We start from the raw sequence: 25301 nt of genomic DNA, 5'->3' as shown, positions 1-25301 counted from the left end.
ACTGCAAATTGGGATGTAGGGAGGGGCAGTTTAAATGTGTTGAGGATCCTCAAATGATTTACAAATGGATAAAAGGCATCTATAATTTCGACATACTATCAAAGTCCACTTGAAAGGAAAGTCTGGGATACCAGAAGGTTCACCGCTGGAGGGGTGGGTTTTGGGAGGGGGAGATATTCACAAAGGCCATGGCACCGCACCATATAAAAAGGGGCATTAAGAGCACAAACACAGGACCATTGTTCAAAATTAAAGTCGCATGGGACGCAGATCTGTAGACGCTGTAAGGAGAATCTGACAGAGGCAACAATGTATGCCCCAAGGAAAGGTTGGTAGAAAAAATGCATTGGAGATATGGAGTGTGGGGCTGTATATATCAATGGAAATGGAGAAACCGGTTTACAAGTAATTGGGGGTACCTGTCAAATATAACATTTCGGGAAGATGGTGAGACGCAACAGGGTAATTTGATTAGGGTGCTGGCAGGGGTGGTCGTTATTGGGTGCATTGGGAGGACATGTGTGAACAGATTATCTGTGGCTTTTGTGAGTTTGGAGTGTTGTATCCGTTTTATATATTTTGCCAAAATGTAAATAAAATACTAGCAAGCATTCCACAATGTAGATTAATTCACACATTTAAGAAACATATACACAATACCCTAGTATTACCAATGTCTTGACCTAGTATGGTTTCCTGGAAAAAAAATGGACTAACACGGACCCGTTCCCTCTTTGGACTTTCTGCTTCCTTTCACTAAATGCTAGAAGCCACTTAAAATACCCACAACTTCCATACAATAAAGGAATCCGACCGTACTATGCCAACAATGAAATCTGATACGTGCCTGGCCTTATTGTGTTTAAACCTAAATCAACCTAATGAAATCGGTCATTGCTGGAAATAACAGAATATGGCCATATTGTGCCAACTGGCCGCAGTAGAACGAGCAATGCTTACTGGAATGCTAGCTGCCTAATGAAATCTGGCAGTGTAGTGATGCTGGGCACAACAGAACTTTACTTCTATGGTAATGACATATCTGACAATTTGATGCCTAGGCTTATCAAAACTTAACTTGCAGCCAACAACAAGCATACCACAGGAATACTACCATCATCCGAAAACCAGCACATCTAGCAATGCCTGTCAAATTGTGGTCTACATTGAGAATATGGTCATAAAATGGTAACCGTATCGGGATGAGACGCCAAAGCCTCACAAATGTGTGCGAAGAGGCCCACTCCTTACAGTTGTAGTATGTGCCAATACATATGACAATTTTGTTTATGTAGCATCTCAATACAAGTGACATTAACCTACACAAAACAGTATTAAATAGCAGGGTGATTACCTAGGGTGGAGGGCCGACTCAGCCAATCAAATTGAGGGGGCAGAGAAAGAACCGTAAACACGGCAATAACGCCAATAGCAGCCGCTTTGACGAGACAGTCATTTGTAAAATGAAAAATAATGAAACTGACCATAATTCACTTTGAAGCAGAATTTCAGTGTTTGTAAAGGAGTCTTGAAACGGACTACATTGCGTTTTCACAGATAACGCAACCTGGCCATTTTTGTTAAAGGGCTTTTAAATGTAGCCAATAACCATTTTACCCTCTATCTGGAAGTCTCTTTTGCAACAAATTGAATCGTGGTTCATAACTGCACTATGGGCTAAGAATGTCCTGCTTTTGCCCTTTTCCAGAATCCTATGTTTCAAAATAGTCTAGGTGCAAGCAACCCGTTAATCCAACTAGTCTGGGGTTCAGTCTCCACAATGCCCCAGAAATATTTGGTGGAAGGGCCCAATGACTGCTCTAGGCTGCATGTCTTGAGGGACATCAGGCTACCCCTGCACCCCCTTGCCCCGCCCAGTTAGACCTTTTGGTGCACCGATACTTATATATGGGGCAGAAACCTAATTTCTCGCCTTGCTCTGAAGTGGCCTTACTGGGGTATGAAGTGCTATAGCAACAAGCACTTCGTTACCAAATGTGGTGAAAGTGATCCCACAGTCAGACTCCTGAACACTAACTGCACTCAGAAAAGGGTACAGTTAGTTGCTTCAGAATACTCTACTCAAATTTGATTGCTCTGCCTTTCAACACAGGGTGCCAATAACGGCTGCCTGACAGAATCCAAATTGTGTTCTCCAGCTCATGCCAGAATCACTAATGTTAACCCTCCCACTCAACACAACTGTAAAATATGTTGCAGTACTGTACTCTTATCCAAAGCAATCATTTTACTGAAATGTAATTCAGTCTACCATGTACCATTCAGACTGCAAAGCCATAATGATGGAAGATGTGCCTTATACAAATGTCAAATTGTATGCAAGCTGCTCCTTCACCATGGAGGTCTAGCTTGCCATTGCTACCCCCATCCAATCGGACACTGGACTGAAGCGGAGCAGTAGGCAGCTGAAACATCTACTGCAAAGGACCGGACTTCAAGTAGTTCCCAATCACAGGGGATCAGGGGCTATTGGTGCCTTTCATCAGTTGAAATGTGCCTAGAGGCTGGGTGACAACAAAGCAGCTGCCTCCAATGCCAAAGTCAATTGCTAATTAAATGCAAGGGAACCCCCAAACTATAGGGACAATAATGCTATATACATTAAAAGGTATGTACAAGATGTGAACAAGTGGGTAAGCAGTTTTTAAATGTCATCAATTCTCATCCAATTCAGCAAGTTGCATCTAAAGCTGAGGTATGGCTGTTCCACTCTGAAAGCCACAGAAGTGTATTCCAGGAGAGAGCAGCTCTGACTGGGAAGCTAGTTCCGGCAGCTTTGGAGTCTAAATCTAGGAATTTCTAGGCAGAGGTGGTTGGAGGATCTGGTGTAGAGAGTATGAGTTTTTCTAGTCAGTCTGGCCGAGGGGTAGGGAGGGGCGGCGTTGTGGCATTTTAAGGCGAGGGAGGCCACTTTGTATTCGGTCACTTATTTTTAGCCAGTGCTGGTCTCGTCTGAAATTGGAAATATGTTCAAAGCTGCTCTCGGAGCGTTGTTTTGCAGTATTTGCATTTTATTGAGGATATTTTTGTTGGCGCCTATTTATAAGGCGTTACAGTAGTCTAGTTTAGACATTATTAAAGCATTAGCAAGTGTAACGCAGTTTGAGTTGGATAAAAAGGGTCTGCAGACCCCAATAAGTTTACAAGTATAGGCTGTAGATGAGGCCATGGAGCGAACTTGTTTTTTTTACAGATAGTGTAGAATCAAGGTAGAAACCTAATATTTTTACCTGGGTGACTACTTTGATTACGTTGCCACCGATAGTAAATGGAGCATAGCTGGGACTTAATTTTTTTAGGTTGGAGTCAGAACCCAATATCAGGATCTCGGTTTTATCGTTATTCAGGCAGAGGCCGTGGTGAGGCCATCCATGTCTGAATGAGGAGGTATATCCTATTTACCAGAGACGTATCCTCGACGAAGTTGCCCGAAAGGGGTATAAGGATCTGAGTGCCATCAGCATAATTGGTACATGTGACACCCAGTCTATCAAAGAGTGGCTTGGTAAAAATGTTATACATTGTAGGTGACATACATGAGCCTTGTGGAACACCACAAATGAATTGGTTTGGGTCTGCTGAGGCTGAAGGGAAGAACACTCATCGTACGGTTAGCTAGGAAGGATTGAACCCAGGCTATAGCATCACTCGAGAAGTGTGCAGCTGACGCTAGGTGTTTGCATAACACTGCATGATCCACCAGGTCAAAGGGAGCCGAGAGGTCAAGTAGGAGTAGCATAGCTTTACCTTTTGTCCTTCAACTCGTCAATTTGTGTTTTTAGGACAATTAACGTCGTTTCAGTCCCATGTTAAAGTCTGAAACCAGATTGGTGTGATCCTAATAGATGGTTAGCCTCCAAATAGGTTTGGATTTGGAGGTAGGCTACTCTATCAATAATTTTGAGGAGGAAGGGGACCGTTGTAATGGGTCTGTAATTGGTGGGGATGGCCGGGCCTAGAGTCTGCTTTTTAAGAAGTGGTAGTACCCATGATTCTTTGAGGTTGATCAGGACAGTACTGGATTTAAAGGATGCATTGATGAGCTTGGAGATAAAAGGTGCTAAATCTCTAGCTGCGTCCTTTATTTGTGCAGGGCAGCTATCGCCCTGACAATTGGAAGGCTTCAGGTAGAGTATAACCCTTTCAGTTTTCAATAGAGATATTAGTGAAACTGAAGGATGTGTTCGTGGTAGGATTGGCAGTAGGTGGGGTGGGGTGCCACTCAGTGGGGCGCAGAGAGGCTTTTTTGGTTGCTATTTTGGTCTGCAGAGTACTTATTTTATTAGATAAAGCATTGTGAGTACTGGTGCACCATTGTTTATCTTTTGTGATATTATTTATTGGTGGAATAGGGTTTTCCATTTGACGAAAGATAAAGAGGCGTTAGAATTTGCTTAAGTTGGTTACTATGGTTTTATTCCAGTCTGTGGGAGTGTGTCGCCAGATGGCTTGGAGATTCCCTTTTTAAGTCTTAATTCTTTAAACTGGGGTGTAAACCCCGTATTAAGATGAGACTTGTTTACTCCTACGAAGTTTGACTGGCACGATGGCGTCAAGGGCCTTCGTCATGGTATTGTTAAAGGTTGCTACTAGTGTGTTAGGGTCAAGATTATTGGTGATAGAGGAGAGGGTCGGTAGGATGAGTGGAAGTAGTTTTTCCGCAGTGATGTCTTTTTTACTTCTAGTAGGGAGTGATGGTACTATTGCAATAATTTTCTGTTTTAGGGGCACTATGGTAGTTGAGAAGGTGATCAGGTGGTGGTCAGTCCAGGGTTGTGGGGTTATTTTAGTGATAGTGATGGCGCAGTTCAAGTTGGCAACCCAGTCTAAGATTCGCCCTTTTATATGCGCTGTGGCGGTGACGTTTTGAGTGAGACCATGTTCAGTCAAAATGGTTTCAATGGAGTGGGCATGTTTGTGTAAGGAGACTGGAAAGGTCTTTCGAAGGTGCCAATTGGACCGGGGGTGTGGGGGGGGGATTCTATATACTAGGAACAAACTTAATGTACTAGTATCGGAGATTGGGAGTTTAGCTGAAAGTATAGGATTTAATTGCAGGGGGTCTAGACAGCCTTAATGCTACTTTAGTTAATCTCTCCTGCGAAGTGTAGGGTATAAGATTAATACAGGCCATTGTTATGATGGCACAGAGAAGTGTTGATCGTATGGTTGTTAGTTGGGTCTTTATGGCAGGCATAATTAGTTAGACTATGATGTTTGATTCCCAGAGGTGTGTGCAGCCAAAGGTGAGCTGGGTGGTATCATAAGGGGCGGGTGCTAGGTAGATAAACTGGCTAGGTGGCCAATTCAATTTAAAGCAATAGGCAGTGTATACTGTCATGGGGAAGGTAGGATTAGTATGTGTCTGTAGGCTACGTATGCTGGCACAGTTAGGCAAGTTCAATTAATGTTAGGGCAGTATATGCTAGCTGAAATTAGGCAAATTCAGTTCAAAGTCAGGGCCGTATATGCTAACAAAAGAGTAGGCAGGTTCAGTTTAGGTCAATGACAAACATGCAGAATTAGGCAAGTTCCATAGAATCAGAGCAGTGGACACAATGGCTATTTCGACACGTACTAGGCACAGTAGTAGGCAGTGACAGTAAGATCCTAGGTAGTACAGTGTGTGCTCAGAGAAGTAGTCATAGTAGGTTGTTGCAAGTCTGTGCAGTGGGGTTCAAGGCAAGATTGGCGTGAGCTGCCTGGTTTCAGTAACACGATGCGTGTAGCAGGCGAAGGGCAGGCGTGTGGCGGTAATGATTTACGAGGATGAGTAATAGTGGTACAGGAGTACAAGATGCCATATGGTAGACAATACCTTAGTATGCTAACGGGTGCCGTGCGGTGCTCCACGGCGAACGGTGGCAAACGAAGGCCTTTTTCCTCTGGCCTTCTTCCGGGTGGTCGGCTCCTGCCGCCTACCGGCAGATGCTCAAGAGAAAAACTCTTTAGGTTGCTTAGCAGCCTGGGAGAGCCTCGGTGCGAGGCTGCGTTGCGCCAGCCATTTTTGGGGCCAGGCACGGTAGAAGACAAAGCGAACAGCTGATCTTTGAGACATACACCGCGTCACAGATGGGTAGCGGCGTCAGTGCTTGGTGCGCCAAATGCAGCCAGGTATTCAGGTTGCATTAGGATACCTGTGATGCTACAGCAAACCACATTGTATTTTGATGCGCCCGTGTTGGCAATCGGGATGTAGGTGCTGGCAGAGAAGGGCTCCTGCCCTCAGTGGCGCGTGCTGCTTGCCTCTACAACATTAATAACCCTTGAGAGCTACTTGGTGCGTCGTCTTGAGACCTAACTTGTCGTTCCAGCTCCTTGCATAACTATGCCTGAAACCTGTTACCAGCATGGGAGGGGAACACCTGACACAGCGGGGGAAGTGCTGCCGGCATTTTAACTGTGCTCATACTTCTGTACAAAACACTGAATTGAGCTTAGGTATTATTCTTGAGGCTACGCCATGAAACTGTTCATAATTTACACCCTGAAGACTGGGCCACTTGTTTTTAATTAATGGCCACTTCACAGTCGAAACTTTTCCTTAGAATTCATCAATAAAACGCAAAAATTCACCACACAACTAATGCTGTAGACTTTTAGCATTCTATGCACTTTGGGAAGGGGTATCAAATTTCCCCCCCCCGCATATATATATGTGGTGTAAAAAAAAAACAGTATTTTGGGGTTTGAAATGTTCTTTTTGAAATTATCACAGATCCCACGGACTGACGCAAGAGCAGTTGGAGGTGGCATATAAGGAACAAGTTACTTACCTGTAACTCCTGTTCTCCAGCATGGGTCTGGCATGGATTCACATGCTCATGAATATTACCAGTCAGGCTGGGAATCCTAGTAAACCACTCGCGTTAGCTTGAAAACTGCATTTCTCCTCTAAACCAATTGCTGTCCTGTGTCACACTGCCCCCATCCAAGGACAGCCGTTGCCCTAAGATCCACTCCTGGTGGCAATCTTCAGATTTGGTAAGCACGAGAGCCACAAAGTGCCAGGTGGGAAGGTTTGCAAGTAAATCCATGCCAGACCCCATGCTGGCAAAGGAACAAGTCCACTTATCAACTCCTGTTCTCTGCCAGACCCATGCTGGAGAACAGGAGTTGATGGACTTGTTCCTTTGCCAGCATGGATTCACATGCTCATGAATAAAGATTACACAGCAGTACATATACACAACCACGGGAGGTGGCAAGGAACACTCACCCTTGGAACAGAATCACCTCAAGCAAACAGGTCGAGTAGCACCGCTTGGCCGTCCCGTGACTCCTCCCTGGAATCCCTGTCGACGCAGTAGAAGTTTGCGATGGCTGTTTGCAAGACAGACCTGGATCTCCCAGACACACCCGGCCAAGGTGACTGCCACGAGGAAAGGAAAGCAGTCTTCCACGAGAGAAACTTTAGTGGGGACTGATGCATCAGTTCAAAGGCCACCCCCATGAGCTTAGTCACAACCACATTGGAGTCTGCAAGCTGGCGCCCTCAGTAGTGGAAGAATCCTCAAGAGGCCTCAGAGGAACTCCTTGACGAGCCTGTAATAACAGGATATGGCCGCCAGGTGCATTCTGATGGAGGCATGAGCCAGTCCAGCCATTGGGTATGGCATGAGCTGCAGGGCTGTGACATGCAGGAGTAATCTTCAGAGTCCTACACCACATGGAGAAGCACATCCACTTATCGCCATAGCACGTCAACTAAACAGCCTTGGCTAGGATGTCCTTACATTCCAACGGCAGGGAATAATGTCCAACTCTAGGGTTGCAGGATCCAAGCCGGATCACGGTGCAGAATCACTGCCTTCTCTGGCAAGATCAGGAAATATAGGCAGCCGGAAGGATGTGGTCACCGACAGACGTAGCAGGTCTGGATAACGGATCTGTTGCAGCCAACGGGAGTGATGCATCATCCTGCAGTGACAGAATTCATCCCTCCTTTCCAGCTCATGCAACGAATGAACACGTAACGGAAGGGTCCCTCCCACGAAAAGGCATCCTTAGCAGTGGGGACCAGCTGGCTAACCACTGACACTTGGGGGAGTCCACTGCATCACAAAGAGGTCGATCTGTGGTGGACCCCTCGCAGAAAAGATGCCACCTGAATCTGGTGAAGCTCCCTTTCGTGGGAAGAACGCAGCTCCCTGCCGAGAGTCTGCAATGGTGTTCTTGGTGCTTGCCAGGTGAAACCGGACAAAAAACCTGTCCTGAAGAGTGAATCCCACCCTGCATCCGGATGCAAAACATGATGTGTGTGGTCCATGAAGATCCACAATCGGGGAATCGATTGATACCAATCTATTAAGTGTTAAATAGGGAAAACCTTTTTATCACACAAGAACGCTTTAAGGAACAAACAATTTCTCATGTACTATTTTATGCACAATGAATCTGTAACTATCTGGGATCCCTAAGCGGAAGAACACCCTTTTCCTAAAGTGTGGGGTGCCTGTCCCTAGGAGCGAGGCGATGGAAAGCCTATCTAACAGGGAAAGAAGCAGAGGCTGGGGTTAAGGTAAAAACTTCATAACCAAATGTGACTATTGAAATAATCATTAAAAAATTCTGAAGTGGGGTGGGGCAGCCCATAGCCGTTGGACAGAGTACCATGTAAAGAGAAAGGGGATAAATCCGCCCCCTTACGGCATGGACCTCCTGTAGCAGCTGAGCCACATGCTGTTCTTGTCGAGCCATAAAAGGCACCAGAGTTGGAACTCCAAGGTGTGCCCCTGTTGGAGCACATCCAGCACCCATCTAAGAGGTGTACAAGTGAGCGCCAGAGACCACAGCCAGTTCAGGCTGGTTTCGGCCCTTGAACCCAGGCCTGCGAGCAGCCTCTGTACAGTGGAGCAGGTACAGGGCGGTGTAGCCCTTTGAGGACCTCACGGACTTTCCTCAAGGAACAAAAGGACAACCTCCCCCTCCTGGAACAGGGTCAGGGCCTCAACTTTTGTTCTCAGGCAGGAAAGCCAAAATAGGGCCCAGTTAATACCACAATTCCCAGTCTAACAGGACAGAATGGCCAGAGCATTAGCACCTTAATGGTGTGGTGGAGGCTGCGGTATAAATGAACCTCCTGCACATTGCATCCAGCCTTCTTCCCTGGTCAAGGGGCACCACGGACAGACTATTTCACTGAGCGCTTCCTGGCGGCAACAATTACGGAGAAGGCTGGGCCCTCAAGCACTCTGGGTCCGAGTCCCTGTATTTTGTCTCTTGCCTATCCCGCTTGGGAGGCGCAGTACTCCTCAGGCCAAGCCCTCCCCTAGACGTCGTCCAGCAATGACACGGACCGGACATTCTTCAGTCTCGACTTGCAGCGCTGGGAAAGGAATCCTCCCTAGCCTCTTCAGGAACCACCTTGAAGCGGTCCAAGGCCCTGGATATCATGGCATGAAAGGAACCTACCTCATCAGCGGGAGAGGTGCTGTGGGCCTCGTCCGTGCCCAACAGCTCCCCGCCCACACATCAGCCTCATCAGTGTCATTTGCCCTATGATGCGGAGCTGGGTCCTCCAAATTGCGCCCAGGTGGGCTCCCACCCAGAGGCCGTGGCGGGCTTCGAGATGAGGTAGGCGCAGGGGACAGCCTCAGCTGCGACTCCAGACACTAGGCGCCAGAACATGTCCCACGGGCACTGGGGAAGACTGGGCCACCCCGGGGGAGGCAATCTTTGTGATCCGAATAATCGCCAGAGCAGATTATCGTCACCCTCCTCGGAGCTATTATAGATTTGTACCAGCCTTCTGGATCGGAGTGTCAAGATGCTATAGTCTGTACCACTGGCAGGGACTATCGCGGAATGGCCACTGCTAACCCATGGGGGCTTATAGTGCCTCTTCTTTTGGACCCCCCATGGGCAGGGCGTGCTAAAAAAAAAAAAGGACCTCAACCTCTTTGAGGAGTTTGCTCATGGGACCGGCTGAGGCATGACCGTGCCCGGAGTCTCACAAGGCCTTCCCCGATGTGAGCCATGTTGCCAGCATGCTGTAGCGGTAATTCATTTCTTGGAAAACCCACAGCAGACCATGCATCCCTCTCCATCATGGTCCAGATGCAGGCAATACGAGCATTTATAGTGTTAATCTTTGACATACACATTCGCCAAACCACATTAGAGGCACCGCTTCTCCTTGGTCATGGTGGAAAGGCATGAAGTAGGCCCAGGCCTTCCCGAAAGGCAGTGGAGTCCTAGTCAACAGGAGCATGATCGTACAGGTTAACATCACAGAAGGGGGCAAAGGGGCTACACGAAAATGTCACCCTTCGTCAGATTGGAACCAGATGGCAAGCGAAGCTTTGATGAGTCAAGGACTTGTGACTGTCGTCCACGAGCTGAGACCCACATCCGGCTAACCCATGGGGGCTTATAGTTCATGGTGCCTCTTCTTTTGGACCCCCATGGGCAGGGCATGCTAAAAAAGGACCTCAACCTCTTTTGAGGGAGTTTGCTCGTGGGAACGGCTGGTCCCCGGTGAGACATGACTGTGCCCGGAAGCAGAGTCACGAGGCCTTCCCAGATATGAGCAATGGCGCCAGCCTGCTGTAGCGGCCCTTCATTTTCTTGGAAAACCCACAGCAGACCATGCATCCCTCCCCATCATGGTCCAGATGCAGGCAATACAAGCATTTAGTGTCAATCTTTGACATACACATTCGTCAAACCACATTAGAGGCACCTCTTCTCCTCGGTCATGGTGGAAAGGCACCAAGTAGGCCTAGGCCTTCCCGAAACTTGTATGGAAGATCCACAATGTAGGATGATTTTTGCCAACAGCACGCCCTCGCTGCTGGTAATCAACCTTTGGCCGATCAATGAAGCAAAAATAGGTCCAAAAGTTCTAAGTGTTGGCGAAAAAACTTCTAAAGAATAAAAGCTTGGAGAGCAAGGACTCCCAAAACTGAAGCGCAAGTTGAAAATCTGAAGGCTACCAGGGGTGGAGCTTAGGGAGAGGACTGTCATTGGATGGGGGCATTATGACCCAGAGGACAGTGATTGGTAATGCAGGGACCGTTTTCATTTTTTTTTATTCCTAGCCTGACAACAGGGAATATTCAACCATGCCAGAACCCATGCTGGAGAAATGTTAGATACATTTTTGATTTGAGTTTGTTTAAATATATTTAGTTTGAGTTACAACTTGTGATGCTTCCCCCCCTCCCCCATGTCATCTGTATGGTATGCGTGCACAGGTGGTGGTTTTGTTTTTTCCTTGGGTGGACATGCCTCCTTTGTGCAAGATTCTAATCAAATGTATTGATTCACTTTATATAACCAGTGATCAGACTTCTCAAAACGGCTTTTACATTAAATTAAGGAAGACTTATTTTAATGGTTTCTTCGACCAGTGTATTCAGGTCTTTTCAGTTTCCTTTCATGTCGTAGCCACTTGCAGGCGCTTTGAATTTATTTTGGTGGGTTACCTCATTGCTTGTGACAAGAACGCAGAAAATGACAGGCAATTAAAAGGCACACTGGGGTATTTACAGGTGAGACGACTGTAGGGATTAAGATGAAATGTAGGAGAAATTAAATAATGCGGACACCAGTTCCACAGATGGGAGTACTTTTAGTTGTCCGTAGCATTACTCAAGACTAACACTTTAATGTAATCACCGTCAAGGCAAGGTGGTGTCCAAGCGGATTACTGCACTCCTATCACTCTTTAATAGGTGGTAATTTAATGATAGTATGCAACTTCAAAAGTAAAGGGAGACCTATCCAGCCTGTAAAATGTATGTGAACTCAATACAGTCCCAGATCCACTGGTCCGGTCTCATCAACGACTCCAATTAGGGGAGTGGTTGCAACAGCACAGCCACACATACAAAGAAGTGTTGGGCAGAGCAAGCAGTAGAGCATGGGTAAGTGCACTGCGAATAAGGAAGGCAAGTAGGTAGGACAGCCAAGTAAACTAGTTCCAAGTCCAAACAGGAAATTGGTAGGCAACATCTCACCTAACACTTTCTACCAGGCTCCTAAAGTACTCGGGCACATGGCACAGTACAGTACCAGGAGGAAACCAGGATTCACAGAACATATCCTATGCCATTTTTAATGTCCCTCGGGACAAACTGCCAGAGTTGGCTGCATATAAAGCATGCATGGGAGGAAAATACACCTATGCAAACATGAGCATCATCCCTTTGGCACGCAAGATAACCTGGGATATGCCATTTCCACTGAGAAGCCTTGCATCCTCATGAAACATAGAAAACACTGTAAAATGCATAACCAATTACTGTTGCACTGCCGGGGAGTAGTGGGGGCAAATTATGCAAAAAAAAAAACCCTCATTAGACAAACAATTCAGTGCATAAAGTTAATTTAAACCAGACAAACCCCTCCGTAAAGGAAAGGCTGGGGAGAAAGCTAGGTTTAGAGCCATCACATGAGTTTGGAGTAGAACAAACCAGAAAGGAAGAGACCACAAATCAAGTGCGGCTTCCAATTCAACAGCACACCCCCCCCCATAGCATATTGTAGATTGCCCAAAGGTCTGCGAGAGTGTAACATGGCATGGCGGTGTAGGGTGGGCTTAAACAAAGTACATAAGCTCAAGTGGATGTCATAACAGTGGTGGCGAGGAGGACCACCAGTCAAAAGGTAAGCATACACAGGGAAGGCATCCAAATAATAGATTTAAGTGGTTAAGTACACCCAAATTGCCTGGAAGCCTTTCCTAGAAACATTGCCAGAGAGCAAACAGGTAGAGCATTGACTGGGTGGTCCTGGACAGGCAGGAAGGTGATGTATGCAGTAGGGGGGCACCGAAATTGGCCTTTGGAGGAAGTATTTGCCGAATTGCAGTTGAAAATGCCAAAAGGGCTCTTAGGATGTTTGATGGATCTTTTTATTCATATAGCATTGCCCAAAGAGAACCCCCGACCTTTGCCTGCATTGACAGGTTCAAGGTATAGTATAGTTCCATAAACATTATGCATTTGCGAAAATCTACTGGAGATTTTAATGAAATTACATAGGGATACGTCCGAGATTGGCTATGTATGCTGGGGGCTTTTACAAGCGAAATACCAACTTTCAAAGGTGAGACAGGGATGCATGTTGGCAGCATCCCTACTCAAGGTTGTAGCTCCTAAATTGTGTTGGCTTGCATATGCTGACAATATTATCCTAATGGATCACATGCCCAATTTGTGCCGTAAAGCCTTGATAGCTGCTTTTGAAGCCTTCGCCAATGAAAATAACTCGCATAAAACTAAAGCAATGCTCTCACAGCCCAGTTTAATAACGATGTGAAGAGAAGGAAAAACAATGAAAAGGATGAATGCCAGATTCTCCATGTAGTCCCTCAACCATCCACAAGAGTAAAGTGATTCCAGCCCGATATATGGTCGAGGTAAACCATCTGAAAAAAGATCTAGACAGGATTAAAGATTTGATCTAGAAAGGAATTCCTTCGATGACAATAAGTATTCCAATCAGTGTCATTAGACTGGCACAAGGCACTAACATAATGGTATAATTGAAAGACATTATGAGACCATAAGAGGATTTTTAAAAATGTTGATACAATGGGTCCCTTTGGCCCTTGTAAAAACGATTGCAATTTAATACAGGGACAGATCGTTCCAATCTGGCAGGTTAACTCTCAAACCTAACGGGTATTAGATTGGTGTAGGACATGAGAAAAGATATCTAACGAAATTCCTAAACACATACTGGCGTTCCCAATGTTCGCTCTTTAGATTTAATATTCTAGCAAGAGGATTAAACTCTGGGGTTCGGTAGCTGTATTTTTTGTGAATCTGATGTTAAGCTGCACTTCTCTAGGCGAAATAAATTTGCTACAATGGTCGGGGGAAGTGAAAAGTCACCAATTGCAAAGATTTTTAACCAAACTAATCAAATTTGACTAATCTTCTAATGGTCCAGAAAAAGTATGGCCCAAAAGCAAGGCACCGAGATTACATTAATTGGCCAATATCAGCATCACCCTCCTCCCCCCTGTACTAGCCTACCAGGACCTACACCTTACTGAGCTGATCCAGGGGATGGCCTAGCACTCTGCCCCTCATTCCCAGCTTTCCCCTGGCAAAGGGTAACAGTTGAGGCACGAATGTGGGACTCGGGGCAGGGGTAAAGGCGTGAGGTATGGTACAGGTTACAATCATGGGATATCCATGAATAGAACCAAAAATATTTCTTCACTTAAATGGCCTCGAAGGATTATAGGGACCATGGACGGGGCCTTTGCATGCTTTGCTAGCACTAGTTCTGCTTTCTACATCTACAGTCAACTACACATACCAACTAAGTCACCAACAAATGGCCAATGAACAACCGAGATCAAAGCCCTCTACCAAATTACATCCAACGGCCCCCAGCCAGTGCATCCTAACCCAAGCATGAGCCCACCCCGGATGCAAAGGTCAATGCTCAGCCAACAAACAATCGGTGCTCGCTCCCAACTGAAAAAACCCATTAACCCAAATTGCCCCGTCACCACTCAACCTCGGATCTAACAGCACTTTGAGACCATGCAAACAGCGCATGGTATAACTTAGCCTTTACAAACTCATTACTGGATTTTCGAAAATACTAATGTGGGGCACTGCTTATTAAGGGGATAAATCGGTTTGCCACATTCCCAGTGTAACTGCTCAACCATAAACAGGGTATGCCCTCCATTCCAAATCTCCAAAACATTCTGCACTTGCCGTTGGTTTTACTAGTCAATCCCCCACCTTACATGTCCATGGGTAATGCTGCACCCTTCACCACACAATCCAGTTTAATTTGCACATATTACAACACCAAACTGCTGAACAAAGTCTATGCAAAAAAGGGTGAGCATACTAGTCTTTGGCCCTCATCGAAAACCGCCCAGTCTTACTGAAATAAAACCAGTGAATGAACTGCGCCTCCCAACAAAAAAAGGCTATTATGGGGTGCCTTAGTGGCAGAAAGTAAGGATGGAAACCGAGTCTCCAGAAGTGAATGTGGATGGGCGAAAAGTTAATGGATTATCAGATTTGGGGTAGTTTCCCGGATGTACTAGGTGTTGCCGTCTCTTGGAGGGGGAGGAGGGGGACTATGTAAGACATGGTTTGACCATACGTTGCATTTGCAGTGTTGTGTCATGCTATTCCAATTGATCTGCCTCGTTAAAAGTGCAATTGGAGCCACGTCTACTAAAACTAGTCATGAACAGAACTTGTCAAGAGCTGGGAACTATTGGGCACCTGGCTAGCCTGAAACCAACAGCCAACTGACTCCCCGTGCAAGCTGTGCCATACAAACATAAAACCATGTAAATTAACAGTGTTGGGTAATGTGCATTAAAAAAATGGACAGCGTTTGGGGGTTCAAAAGTAGATCCCATAATATTTAATAGAAAAATTGGTTTGCATAGACTTGCTGCACACTATGTACTAGCTCTGGTTCCTCAGAGAACTCCTGCCCAATAGGTGATGCCCGATACCCAGGAGTTGCTTTTTTGCTCCCTCCTGGTCAACAATTCCCAATGTGACCCCTGTATCACCATGTTAGTTAGTACCAAGCATGCCCCTGCTGAATCGTATGCACTACGTAATGTAATACGTAGTACAGATGTAACGACTTCACTTTTAACATCGCACTCCTGCAGGACGGGATAGGAGACAACATGGAAAGGGGAGAGCTTCGTTATAAATAAAGTGAAAAACAGAAGATTTAGAGTAGACAATTGCTTATTGGGCCAAGATTCTAGAACCTTGCTGTAAAATAGATACAACCACTGACCTTTATCGTTTGAAGCTCTTAAAGATTTATTTCCAAAATGAGTTCGTAATCTACTTCGAACCCAAAAACGCTGTCCCTTGCCAACCATCACTGTCCACAACTCGGTCCTGGTGTGCTGCCAATGATTTTAACAGATCGCCCTCATTGGGACCCTGGCTCCCACTTTCAATCTGGCCAGCCACCCATGGCCCTGCACCTCTACCTACTAGGGAGGAAAAATGGCCTTCATTTTCAACTTACTCTTTCTCTAGCCACAGCCCAGACCTGTCCAAAAGGTCCCACTACCAGGCTCACTGTCTCTAGAGGCCTGGTTCTCTCCAGACAGGACCACTCTACTCAGACCTCTTCACCTTATCCAAAACAGAAACCCAAGAATTAATCGTGGCCTCAACCCCAGGGATCACATCTACCAAGCGCTGAAATCCGTCCACTGGCTCACATGGCTGCAAGGATCAAGCCCCCGAGCATAGTCTTCAAAGTCACCCGGGGCCCATACTTGACAACGCTCGTTCCAGAGACCTATGCTTGCCTCCAACACTCTGGGGGTGGGCATTTGGGGTAGATCGGCCACATCTTCAGCCAGACCCACCTTTTTCCAGCCAGTTCCAGAAACTCAAGACCTTCCTCTTCCCTACAAACATCCTTCCCCTCCCTCTTCTCTTCCCCAACTGGCTCAGTTCACTGGCGGGTAGCCCAGTGCACCTCCAGAGCCACACTGGTCCAAGGCTCCCCCACCAGTCCTGCACTCTGTGCCTCTGCACTCTGCTTTGCACCACAGCACTGAAAACGTTCCACGAGTGGTCGGCACTTAACCCAGGCCCCTGCTGGACTGGGCACACCCGTTCCCCTCCCTTACACTCCTGTGCACACTTGCCTGACGTTGGCATATACGTCCATTTCCCCACCCCTTGGTTGTGCCAGACTCATGCCAAGGCGTATAGACAAACCTATTTGGTTTCCCCTTCTCCCGCACTTAAGAAATGCCTCTGGTCTAGTATACTAGATATTGTTGTAAAATTGAAATAAAAGATCAGAGAAGGTTCCCTTCCCGCTGCTTTGAAGAACTTTTACTTGTGTAAAAGCACTTTTAGCCGTTGTGGCCGTTTACAGGGCATTTTTTAAACAGTGCAACCTCCCCACCCCTGGACATTTGCGATCTAGAGCTTCTGTAAACCACACATCATGTGGGGTACCCTGCAGGTTACTGTGCCAATATGTACTCTTAGATGTGAGCCAACTGACAATAGGAACGTCACCCATGCTGTAACCCTAGTGCAGCACCGACGTGGCTCCAATAAACCCAATCGTATTCTGAAAACCCTTTGAAAAGCAAGTACAACTGATTCTATTTAATCAACTGCAGAAAAAGGATCAGGATTCCTGCTTACGAACAGTGCAAGATTGCATGTAGTGGTATAGAAACAAAGCTGGCACCTAGTATAGATGGGACTGAGCATATAGTTCATTGGGCATTATGGTCTCACATTAGCTTTTCGTGCCAGTTACATGTTATGTAGTATGTGTGTATCACCTTCCCGGAAAGACCAGCCCTTTAAAGGATTCACATGGCAGGAGTTACAAGCCCTTAAACAAAAAGCCTGTTCAGCGGCATTACCTGAATACAAGGCCAAAAATCACTCGTTACATTTAGGGGGTTGGTTTGATGATTATTCGAAGTTGTCTGTTGTGTATGTCGATGTTGTCCTGTCTTGTTTGTGAAGCGTCAGAGGTTGAAAATGGTACTTTAACTTAATGCTACGATCCTGTGACGGTTAAGTAAAACATGAAAACAGCAAAGCCAAATGTAGACATAGCCCTGTACCTACACTTTAAAGTGTACATGACGATTTTGCTTAAGCAACAGTGCAGTTTAGAGAAGTTCGCATAGCACACGTATGAAATCGCCAGTCGTTTCTACAGTGCATTAACTTTCTTTCACTAACCCTAAGCAGGTTGTTCCTTTGCAAAACTTTTACAAGTTTGTCATGGGGCTCGAACTTGACAGATAACCCAGCTCAAGTTATTATTATGTGGGCGATCTTGGGAGAAGATTACGTAGGAATTGCTGGGGAGGGAACGACAGGTTACAGGCAGGGGGGGATACCAGAAGCGATGGGCTGGTTTATTTCTCACACTGTAGGTGGGACCGTGGGAGGGCCAATAATGTTGGAGGTGGAAATAAGAATCATCCAGTCTTCCGAACGGGGAAATGATCAGGTCATAGTGTCAACCCAAATACAAAGTACGAGGCGCCCATGGGGAATACGAATATTGCCACATATTGGGAATGCCCACTAACTTGAGTGATATGGAGTATGGGTATTTGAAGCAGGCTGGGAGAACCACAGTACAGGTAGATAAGCAGAAAGTAGGACAGAAGGGGTTTGTAGGCATGGCAGTACCCATTTTAGCGGAAGCAGCAGTAACGCAGGAGTACCAGGGTAGAAGCACTGGCAGCACCAAGTGCAGTTCAATTTCGTGGGTCACCGAGAAAAGTTGGTCATTAGTCCTATTGGCGTTCCGTGGTAGGTGACCCTAAAGAGGGAGATCCCAGGTAACACCAACCATCAGGGAAACACTTCTGGATGATCCTTGCCATTCAGTCTGGATAAGCACGCTGTTGTGAACATAAGGTGGTGAGTGACAGGAGCGAGCAAAGCAGGCATATCTGCCATACAAAGTCCCGGGAAACAAAAGGACAGAGGGGGATTGCTCCAAAAATGCACCATACGTTCGAAACATTTGCTGGGTTAAACGTACCAGCCACTCACCTGGCATGGACATTTGCGCCATATGGTTATTTTCACCAGGAGGGATGGCCAGCTGCTGTGAGGATTTTGCTCCAGTGTGTAGCCTAAAAAGGACCAGTTTAGATTTTAAACCAGCATCTAAAATTCACCCCTAACCCTTCCCATGCAAAGGGGGACCAAACAATATCCACGTGACGTGCGCGAACGCTTCAGACACCTTCCAAGTACATTTCGAAGACTTTTCCATCTATCGTAAAAGATGCAGACTATAGTAGCTGGAGTCAGTGAGCAAGTGGTGAAGCGGGTAGATTCGTTACTCCTGGTCAAATCTATTTCCATCCCTGTCCATCGTGGGTCTCCCAAGAACAACAAGTCTATCAAAAGTTAACCATACGATTACATAAAAATGACCATAGTATTGTATCGTCTATAGATTTTCTATAACGCCACCACAAGAACTTTAATCTGTACATTTAGGATAAGAAAACAAATCATTGTATCAGCGACAACCATAGCATTAACAACTATAACTCAAGATTAACACAAATACCACACGTCAGCCAAAAGTACTCAAATTCTTTTATTTCAAAAGCTAGGATAGCTTCCATATCCATGTTATGGTGAATCAGAACACATGTAAAATACCTTACAATACATTAGATTCCAAAAAGGTACCAAAAAGTACAGTAAAATTAACACTTCCGTTACAGGAAATGTATGACACAAAACAATACAAAATAAAAAGGTGGAAAAGTGACACTGGTTCCCTAAGATGCATGTCTTTCTGTCTGTACAACTGGAGCAATGCAGAGTCCATACTTAACTCCAAGAAGAGGCAGTCCCCTAGATGAAGAGCTGCAGCTTTAAGCAGACCCTCAAAATCAGTTTCAGTTTAACCTATTAATAAAATCATTAATTAATATCTTCCTTGCATGACTGGCATTACAAATCACAAACCTTCTAACACAACTAGAGCTTTTTTTTTTAAACACTTAAAAATATTTCCAGGGGAGTTTGTACAATGATACACTTTTTAACAGGCCATAAAATTTGTAGAAACTTTAATTTTGGTACATAATTTTGTTATCCAGAATAGAGTCGTTTACAAAACCTGTGCAGTCTCTGAAATACTGTGCATGCCACTGCATACCTGAATTAAAGTTTTGTTCAATATGGCTTGTAGTTATTCTGATGACTGCCGCGCCTTGGGGACTTTCCATAACTTGCGCTGCCCTGACCTATGAATAAGAAAATGTTTTATTAAACCTGCCAACCAGTGAGGTCTCAAACAAATTACTGTCAGCCAATGCAGTTCTTACTTACTGTAGTCATATCCTGGTCCATATCCATAATACCCATATCCAGTATAGTCATATCCTCCATATCCACCATAACCTTGCTGCCCATAGCCACCATAGCCTTGATTCCCATAACCCTGGTTCCAATAGTTGTTGTAACCTGGACTCCAATTTTGGCTCTGTGCTATGAAGAGGAATACACAAAAGGCCATTTTAGTACATAAGTACAAGCTCATATGGCTTATACAAACCAAAGGGGCTAAACCGTTTGACAGATTTCAGAAGTTACTACAAGTATACCTAATCAAGATCCAAGTTAACTTGGCAGGTGAAAGAAAACTTGTCCACCTAGTTCTACAAGGGGTATTACTCTGGTTACTGGTTTCATGAATTCCGGGACACCATCACGCGCAAAATGTCTTACCTCCACCCCCTCTTCCACCTCGACCTCTTCCTCCAAAACCACCACTGCTACCACCACCGCCACCTCTGCCACCGCCGAACTGCTGCTGCTGGTAAACTTCTTTCGGCTGGGCTACCTTGATTTCACACTGCAATGAAATGGATATGATGAAGCAGTTGAATGAAACATACCGATTATAAACCAGACACGCCATTTTATCTTGTGCGGAGGCATCTAAAGGCTAAATAAAAACATAGGAAAACCAAAAAACTGGTCACAATTCACATTCCACTGATGTAAATGAACATCGGCTCAAAGGCAAAACTAGAATACGAAATGCTACCACAAGTTGGGAGACATATACACCATGAGTGAGCCAGGAAGAAACGGAAAACTACTACATACCTTGCTACCGCTAACATTGTGGAACTTTTTCTCCAGAATCTTTTTCACCGGTTCCTCCTCTTTGAATGTGATGAATACAAAGCCCCTTCTTTTGTTAGTCTTTGGATCCATTGGAAGTTCAATTGCCTCGATCTGAACGGAAATTGGGATGGGTTAAAAAAAAAACCTTCCTAATCTAGTCACATGCAGTCCTTCAACCATACGGTAAAGCCAGAGAGGACCAATATGCCTGCGTACATGTACAGGAGAAGTATTACAGCGAGTCACGTTTCATACTTGTCGAATACACACCTCGCCAAAGTCTCCAAAGTAGTCCCGTATCTTCTCTTCTGTTGCTTCTGGGTTGAGTCCACCAACAAAGATTTTTTTCACGGGATCTTTTTTTATCGCCATGGCCTTCTTCGGGTCGATCACTCTTCCGTCTAGCCTATGTTCTTTCTGTTCCAACACCTGTGGTACAACAAGCATTACTTGTAAACACGGAAACCACCACAAGGAAAAGGAGCAAACTTATTTCTCACTACAGACCTTGTCGACGCTTGAAGCTTCCTTAAACAGGATGAACCCAAACCCTCTAGATCTTCCTGTGTTTGGGTCCATCTTGATCGTACAATCCACAACCTCGCCAAACTTGGTGAAATAGTCTTTCAGGTCCTTCTTGCTCGTGTCCCAACTGAGCCCTCCAACAAACATTTTCCTAAAATTAAAAAAATATTAAAAAAAATGGGCATGTGCGTTTCTGTTGCGAACATAATGGGAACCTACTCTATCTGAATCTGAAATGGTAGATGCCAGGACACATTCTACATTCACAAATTGTAGATTTCAAATAAACGTGCACGATCAAAGCAGGCGATAATTGCAGAGCACAAGTACTCGAGTCACACTGGGATTACCACTCCATGGTTATTATTTGTGTGGCCAAAAGCAAGACACTGACCCCGTTTCCCAGAAACCCGCCATATGGTTTTAGAAAATGGTAGACGCGTTAAAGTGCATAACTAGTGCAAACCGTTTCAGTCTCAAAATGAAAGAACTGGCGTGAAAACCTGCCGAGTCATGTTTTTAAATTAAGCGTCTCCATCCAAAAAGCACATGGCAAAAGATGAATCCCCTTAACACGGAAACTACTAAGCTATCCGGCCCTTCCCCCTTCCCATCCACCACATGGCGCCAACAAAAGGATCGTGAACAAAGGACACGCTAGTAAGGGCCTGGCCTCATAATCCCACCTCCCCAAACACCAGAAAACGTTCATAAAAATACACTTACATTCCGTTCATTAAAGGAGAGGAAATATCAGCTACTCCCCCTCCTTCCTCATCGCTCTTGGTAGCACTAGCTGCGTCGGCATCTTCGGGCATTTCGTCGACCGCCACGCCATCCACCGGTATCTCGGCCGCCTCAGCCTCCGCCGCCTCGTGCCCGTTTTCGGTGGTCTCTACGGGTTTCTGCTCCGAATCAGACATGGTGTTTGGGAAGTAGACGATGGACACCTGGAAAATAAAAACATTAGGATTAAGCGATACTACCAACTACAAAAAACGAACGATAACCCTTTCAACGCCACGAGAGGATCATATTTCGGCGTATTGTGAACAAACTGAAAGGCAATGGCCGCGAGGCAACCCGATCCGCCCAAACATGGAACGGGACGTTGGTCGAATGCGCACACATTGCGTACTCCCAGCATTATTAATCGGTAAAGCCCCATTAGCAAGGTATAGGTTTAAAAAAAGCGCTAAAGCATTGGAATTACATTAGTTCCCTGCCGCAGTTACCTCTGCAACCGCAACGCACGAAGCAGGCTGCGCTAGTTATTGGGGGCGGAGGGGGGAGGTGGGGCTAAATCCGGTGGAGTCGGCCGACTAGGCCTCGACTTCAGGCGCCAATATCAACGGACGTCCGCATTAAGCTAGACGATACCCACCGCCCTGTGAAACCAAAAAACTAGGAACTGAGCGGCGACGAGGCTTCCACGGAGCCCGCTTTCAAAATGCGTCGATTAAAAGGCTAACGGTTGCGTCAAAGGCCTACCTCGGTCGCACTTAATCGTGTCCAAATCGGAACCACATTTCACTCATTAAACCTTTTGTGATTTTCGCATGCAGACCCAAAAAAAAAAAAAAAAAAAAAAATCAAATCTGCGAGCCATCGCGCCGAGGTGGAGAAAACGCACCGCGCCCGTCCATGGATGACCATGGATGACGGCCAGACGTTGTTTTTGTTAATAAACCGGCAAAATCGTCCCGCAAGACTTAAAAATAACATTGAAAGGGACGAGCGTGAACATATACCAAGAAAATAGCCGGAGACTCCGGGGTTTCAACTTACACGAGACGCCGAAAACGTTGAATTTCTTCCAAGATGGACTCTCCCGACAATGCCAACTCGTGTGCGCCTTTATAAGAGCACCTCGGCCGTAGTCACTCTGTAACAAGGCGACATCTCATAGGATGGACTGTGCTTTGTAAAAGAAGGCAGCCTTCTAGTGGCTGAAGAACGCTGTCAATCAGCTTCATCTTGTGTCTTGAATGGACAGTCAGTCTTTCAGCCACGCCCCCAGCAGGCCGCAGAGGCGGCTATCGCAAAAGCTAACGCCCTTTACCCGACGCAGTTGTAACCTGAGAGTCATGCCGGCAAAACCCAACACCCAACCGACAGCACGTAACGCAGCGGCCATTTTGAGGCGCATACTTTGCGACTGAAATGGAATCTCCCTTCGAAGTTCCTTGCCTCCTAAATGAGAATTGATTAGCTAGTGGGGCTTATTCGATTTGCCTGGTGTGCCGATAAAGTGCCTCGTATATTTAAAGTGCGTCTCTTGGTACGACATATTCCCTACAACTGTGTTCGTAATATCGCCTACCATCTCATGGTCTCGGTTGGATGTGCGCCCCCTATGTTCCCGTTCCAATATGGCTGCTATGACGTCTATGTCCTATTCTTGTTCGTATGTTGTGTTAGCCTGGTGCATTTGGCCCTTATCGTATAAGGGACTATATTACCACACCGGCAACTGTCTTAAATGCGTAGTATTCCACTCGGCGAGAAAATGGGATGAGTCGGCGTGTTGTTCAAATGTATGAGGATGCAGAAAGGAATCCACGGAGTTTCAGGAAACGCACTATGCGCCCCTCCCCCACAGCCACACATCTTCAGTATTTAGGTTGAGCTGTGTCGGTCAAGGCGTGGAGCTTATAAAGGCTTGATGATTTTTAAAGTTAAGCCATTTGCAGGTTTTCGGTCTACGATTTTATCTGTTTAGAAAAATATTCGTACGACTTGCTGGCCGACATGAGTCATGTGCCCTTCCATCTGACCGTTAACCGCCCTCTCGAAAAATATACTGATCAACTGTCTATTTTTAATATTGTGGTTCCTAGTAGCTTATATCCAATGGTTTACAAATCCATTTGCAAAATTTGTCAGCATATGTGCAAGCATGTATATGCCAACATAACCCAATTACGCTCGGGGCATGTTAATCCACTCATTTTTGTTGTTGCATCTGTGACTTGCAGTGCTGCATGTATAATGGGGAACTCCTGCAGTACTACCAAGTCTCAGAATGCAAAGATAAAACAGGATTATATTACCATCCCATGAGTGGCATTAGAGTGGATTGCTGTTTCCTGAATTGAATTGAGCATATATGTATACATGTCCTTTTTTGTTGAGATATCCAGCAAGTCAGAAAATGTCACCACTGGAATCTCTCGGTCCCTTGCATTCGCTTTCTGCATTCCACAATGTATTACTACGACTATTGAAATCAGATTTCTCCATTAACAATGACTAATTAATATGAATACAACAACAAGAAGTCCAAGGAAGTCAAACAACAATATTGTTCAAAATTCCCAATAATATAGTGTTAAAATCTGGGAAAATCTTAATGAATTAATGTAACAAATCCAATTGAATTTGGACCGATGTAAAAGTGCACTGCTGAGTGCACGTTGAGGATTCACTCCTGCGACGCTTTTTAAACACTGTCCTTACCATCATGGAACACTGTTATTGGATTCTACAGACCTTAACAGTCATTGGCGGCGGTACGCCTTGATCCTGCGTATTCTGAAGAAATCAACTCCTTATCTTGCAAAATTAGTCAGATACCCTATATTTCGTTTAATGTTTTACAGCTACTGGGAATCCCACCCCAACTCAAACCACCTATAAAGAGTGGGGGTCGCGCACATCGCTGAATGCTGTTGGCTTTGCAGCTGAAGGCACTCGACATTGACCCGGATATTCACTGAATAAGCCTTTGCAAAGTAAGGCAGTAAGGCAGAATGGCTGTGTATACTCTCAAAACAGCCATGCCTGAAAATGTGGGTAGTCGGGCGGGGGGGGTTACCTAGACGTGGCTGCTCTGCCGGTTCATGAATCACGCCAGGCTTCAACAGCCTCCTCTGGTAAAACATCACTGAAAAAGCACTGCAAATCCATTTAGATGGAAATAAGAGCTCTGTGGGCACATTAAAGCAACAACGAGCCCAACGCACCCTGGCCCACTAGGGTGTCTGAGGCGGAGGCAATAGTGACTGAGCTGTCTCAAAACTCTATGGACATACCGGACAAGGTATTACAAGAACTTCCATTATTAAATAACGAGGTAACTGCATAATCTCTACTCACAAAGCCAACAGTGGTGGGGAGTGTAAGAGG

The 25301-nt window shown here is 45.6% G+C and overlaps 1 protein-coding gene across 11 annotated transcripts in view; it reads right to left on the bottom strand.

Moving 5' to 3' along the window:
• HNRNPAB (heterogeneous nuclear ribonucleoprotein A/B) overlaps positions 1–23109 on the bottom strand; it is a 142589-nt gene extending 119480 nt beyond the window's left edge. For 7 of the 11 annotated variants that reach the window (XR_011304531.1, XR_011304529.1, XR_011304532.1 and 4 more), the window contains exons 1-8: positions 22962–23109; positions 21900–22123; positions 21156–21324; positions 20919–21077; positions 20628–20759; positions 20244–20370; positions 19845–20003; positions 19672–19759 (exon numbers count right to left, since the gene is read on the bottom strand). Coding sequence is in view for 3 of the 11 variants with exons in the window: in XM_069652637.1 (XP_069508738.1) it covers positions 19689–19759; positions 19845–20003; positions 20244–20370; positions 20628–20759; positions 20919–21077; positions 21156–21324; positions 21900–22096 (1014 nt within the window). In the remaining 8 variants the exon portion in view is untranslated. Of the gene's footprint in view, positions 1–18542; positions 18626–19088; positions 19760–19844; positions 20004–20243; positions 20371–20627; positions 20760–20918; positions 21078–21155; positions 21325–21899; positions 22124–22961 lie in introns of those variants that run through there. The other 4 variants (XR_011304535.1, XR_011304528.1, XM_069652636.1 and 1 more) reach the window with 3 other exon arrangements.
• Between the last annotated feature and the right edge of the window lie 2192 nt (positions 23110–25301).

The sequence above is a fragment of the Ambystoma mexicanum genome, chromosome 3p, assembly GCF_040938575.1.
Source record: "Ambystoma mexicanum isolate Mex_15411 chromosome 3p, UKY_AmexF1_1, whole genome shotgun sequence".
NCBI lineage: Eukaryota > Metazoa > Chordata > Amphibia > Caudata > Ambystomatidae > Ambystoma > Ambystoma mexicanum.
The sequence above is the reverse complement of the archived record's forward strand: the minus strand, read 5'-3'. Positions and strand labels throughout refer to the sequence as shown.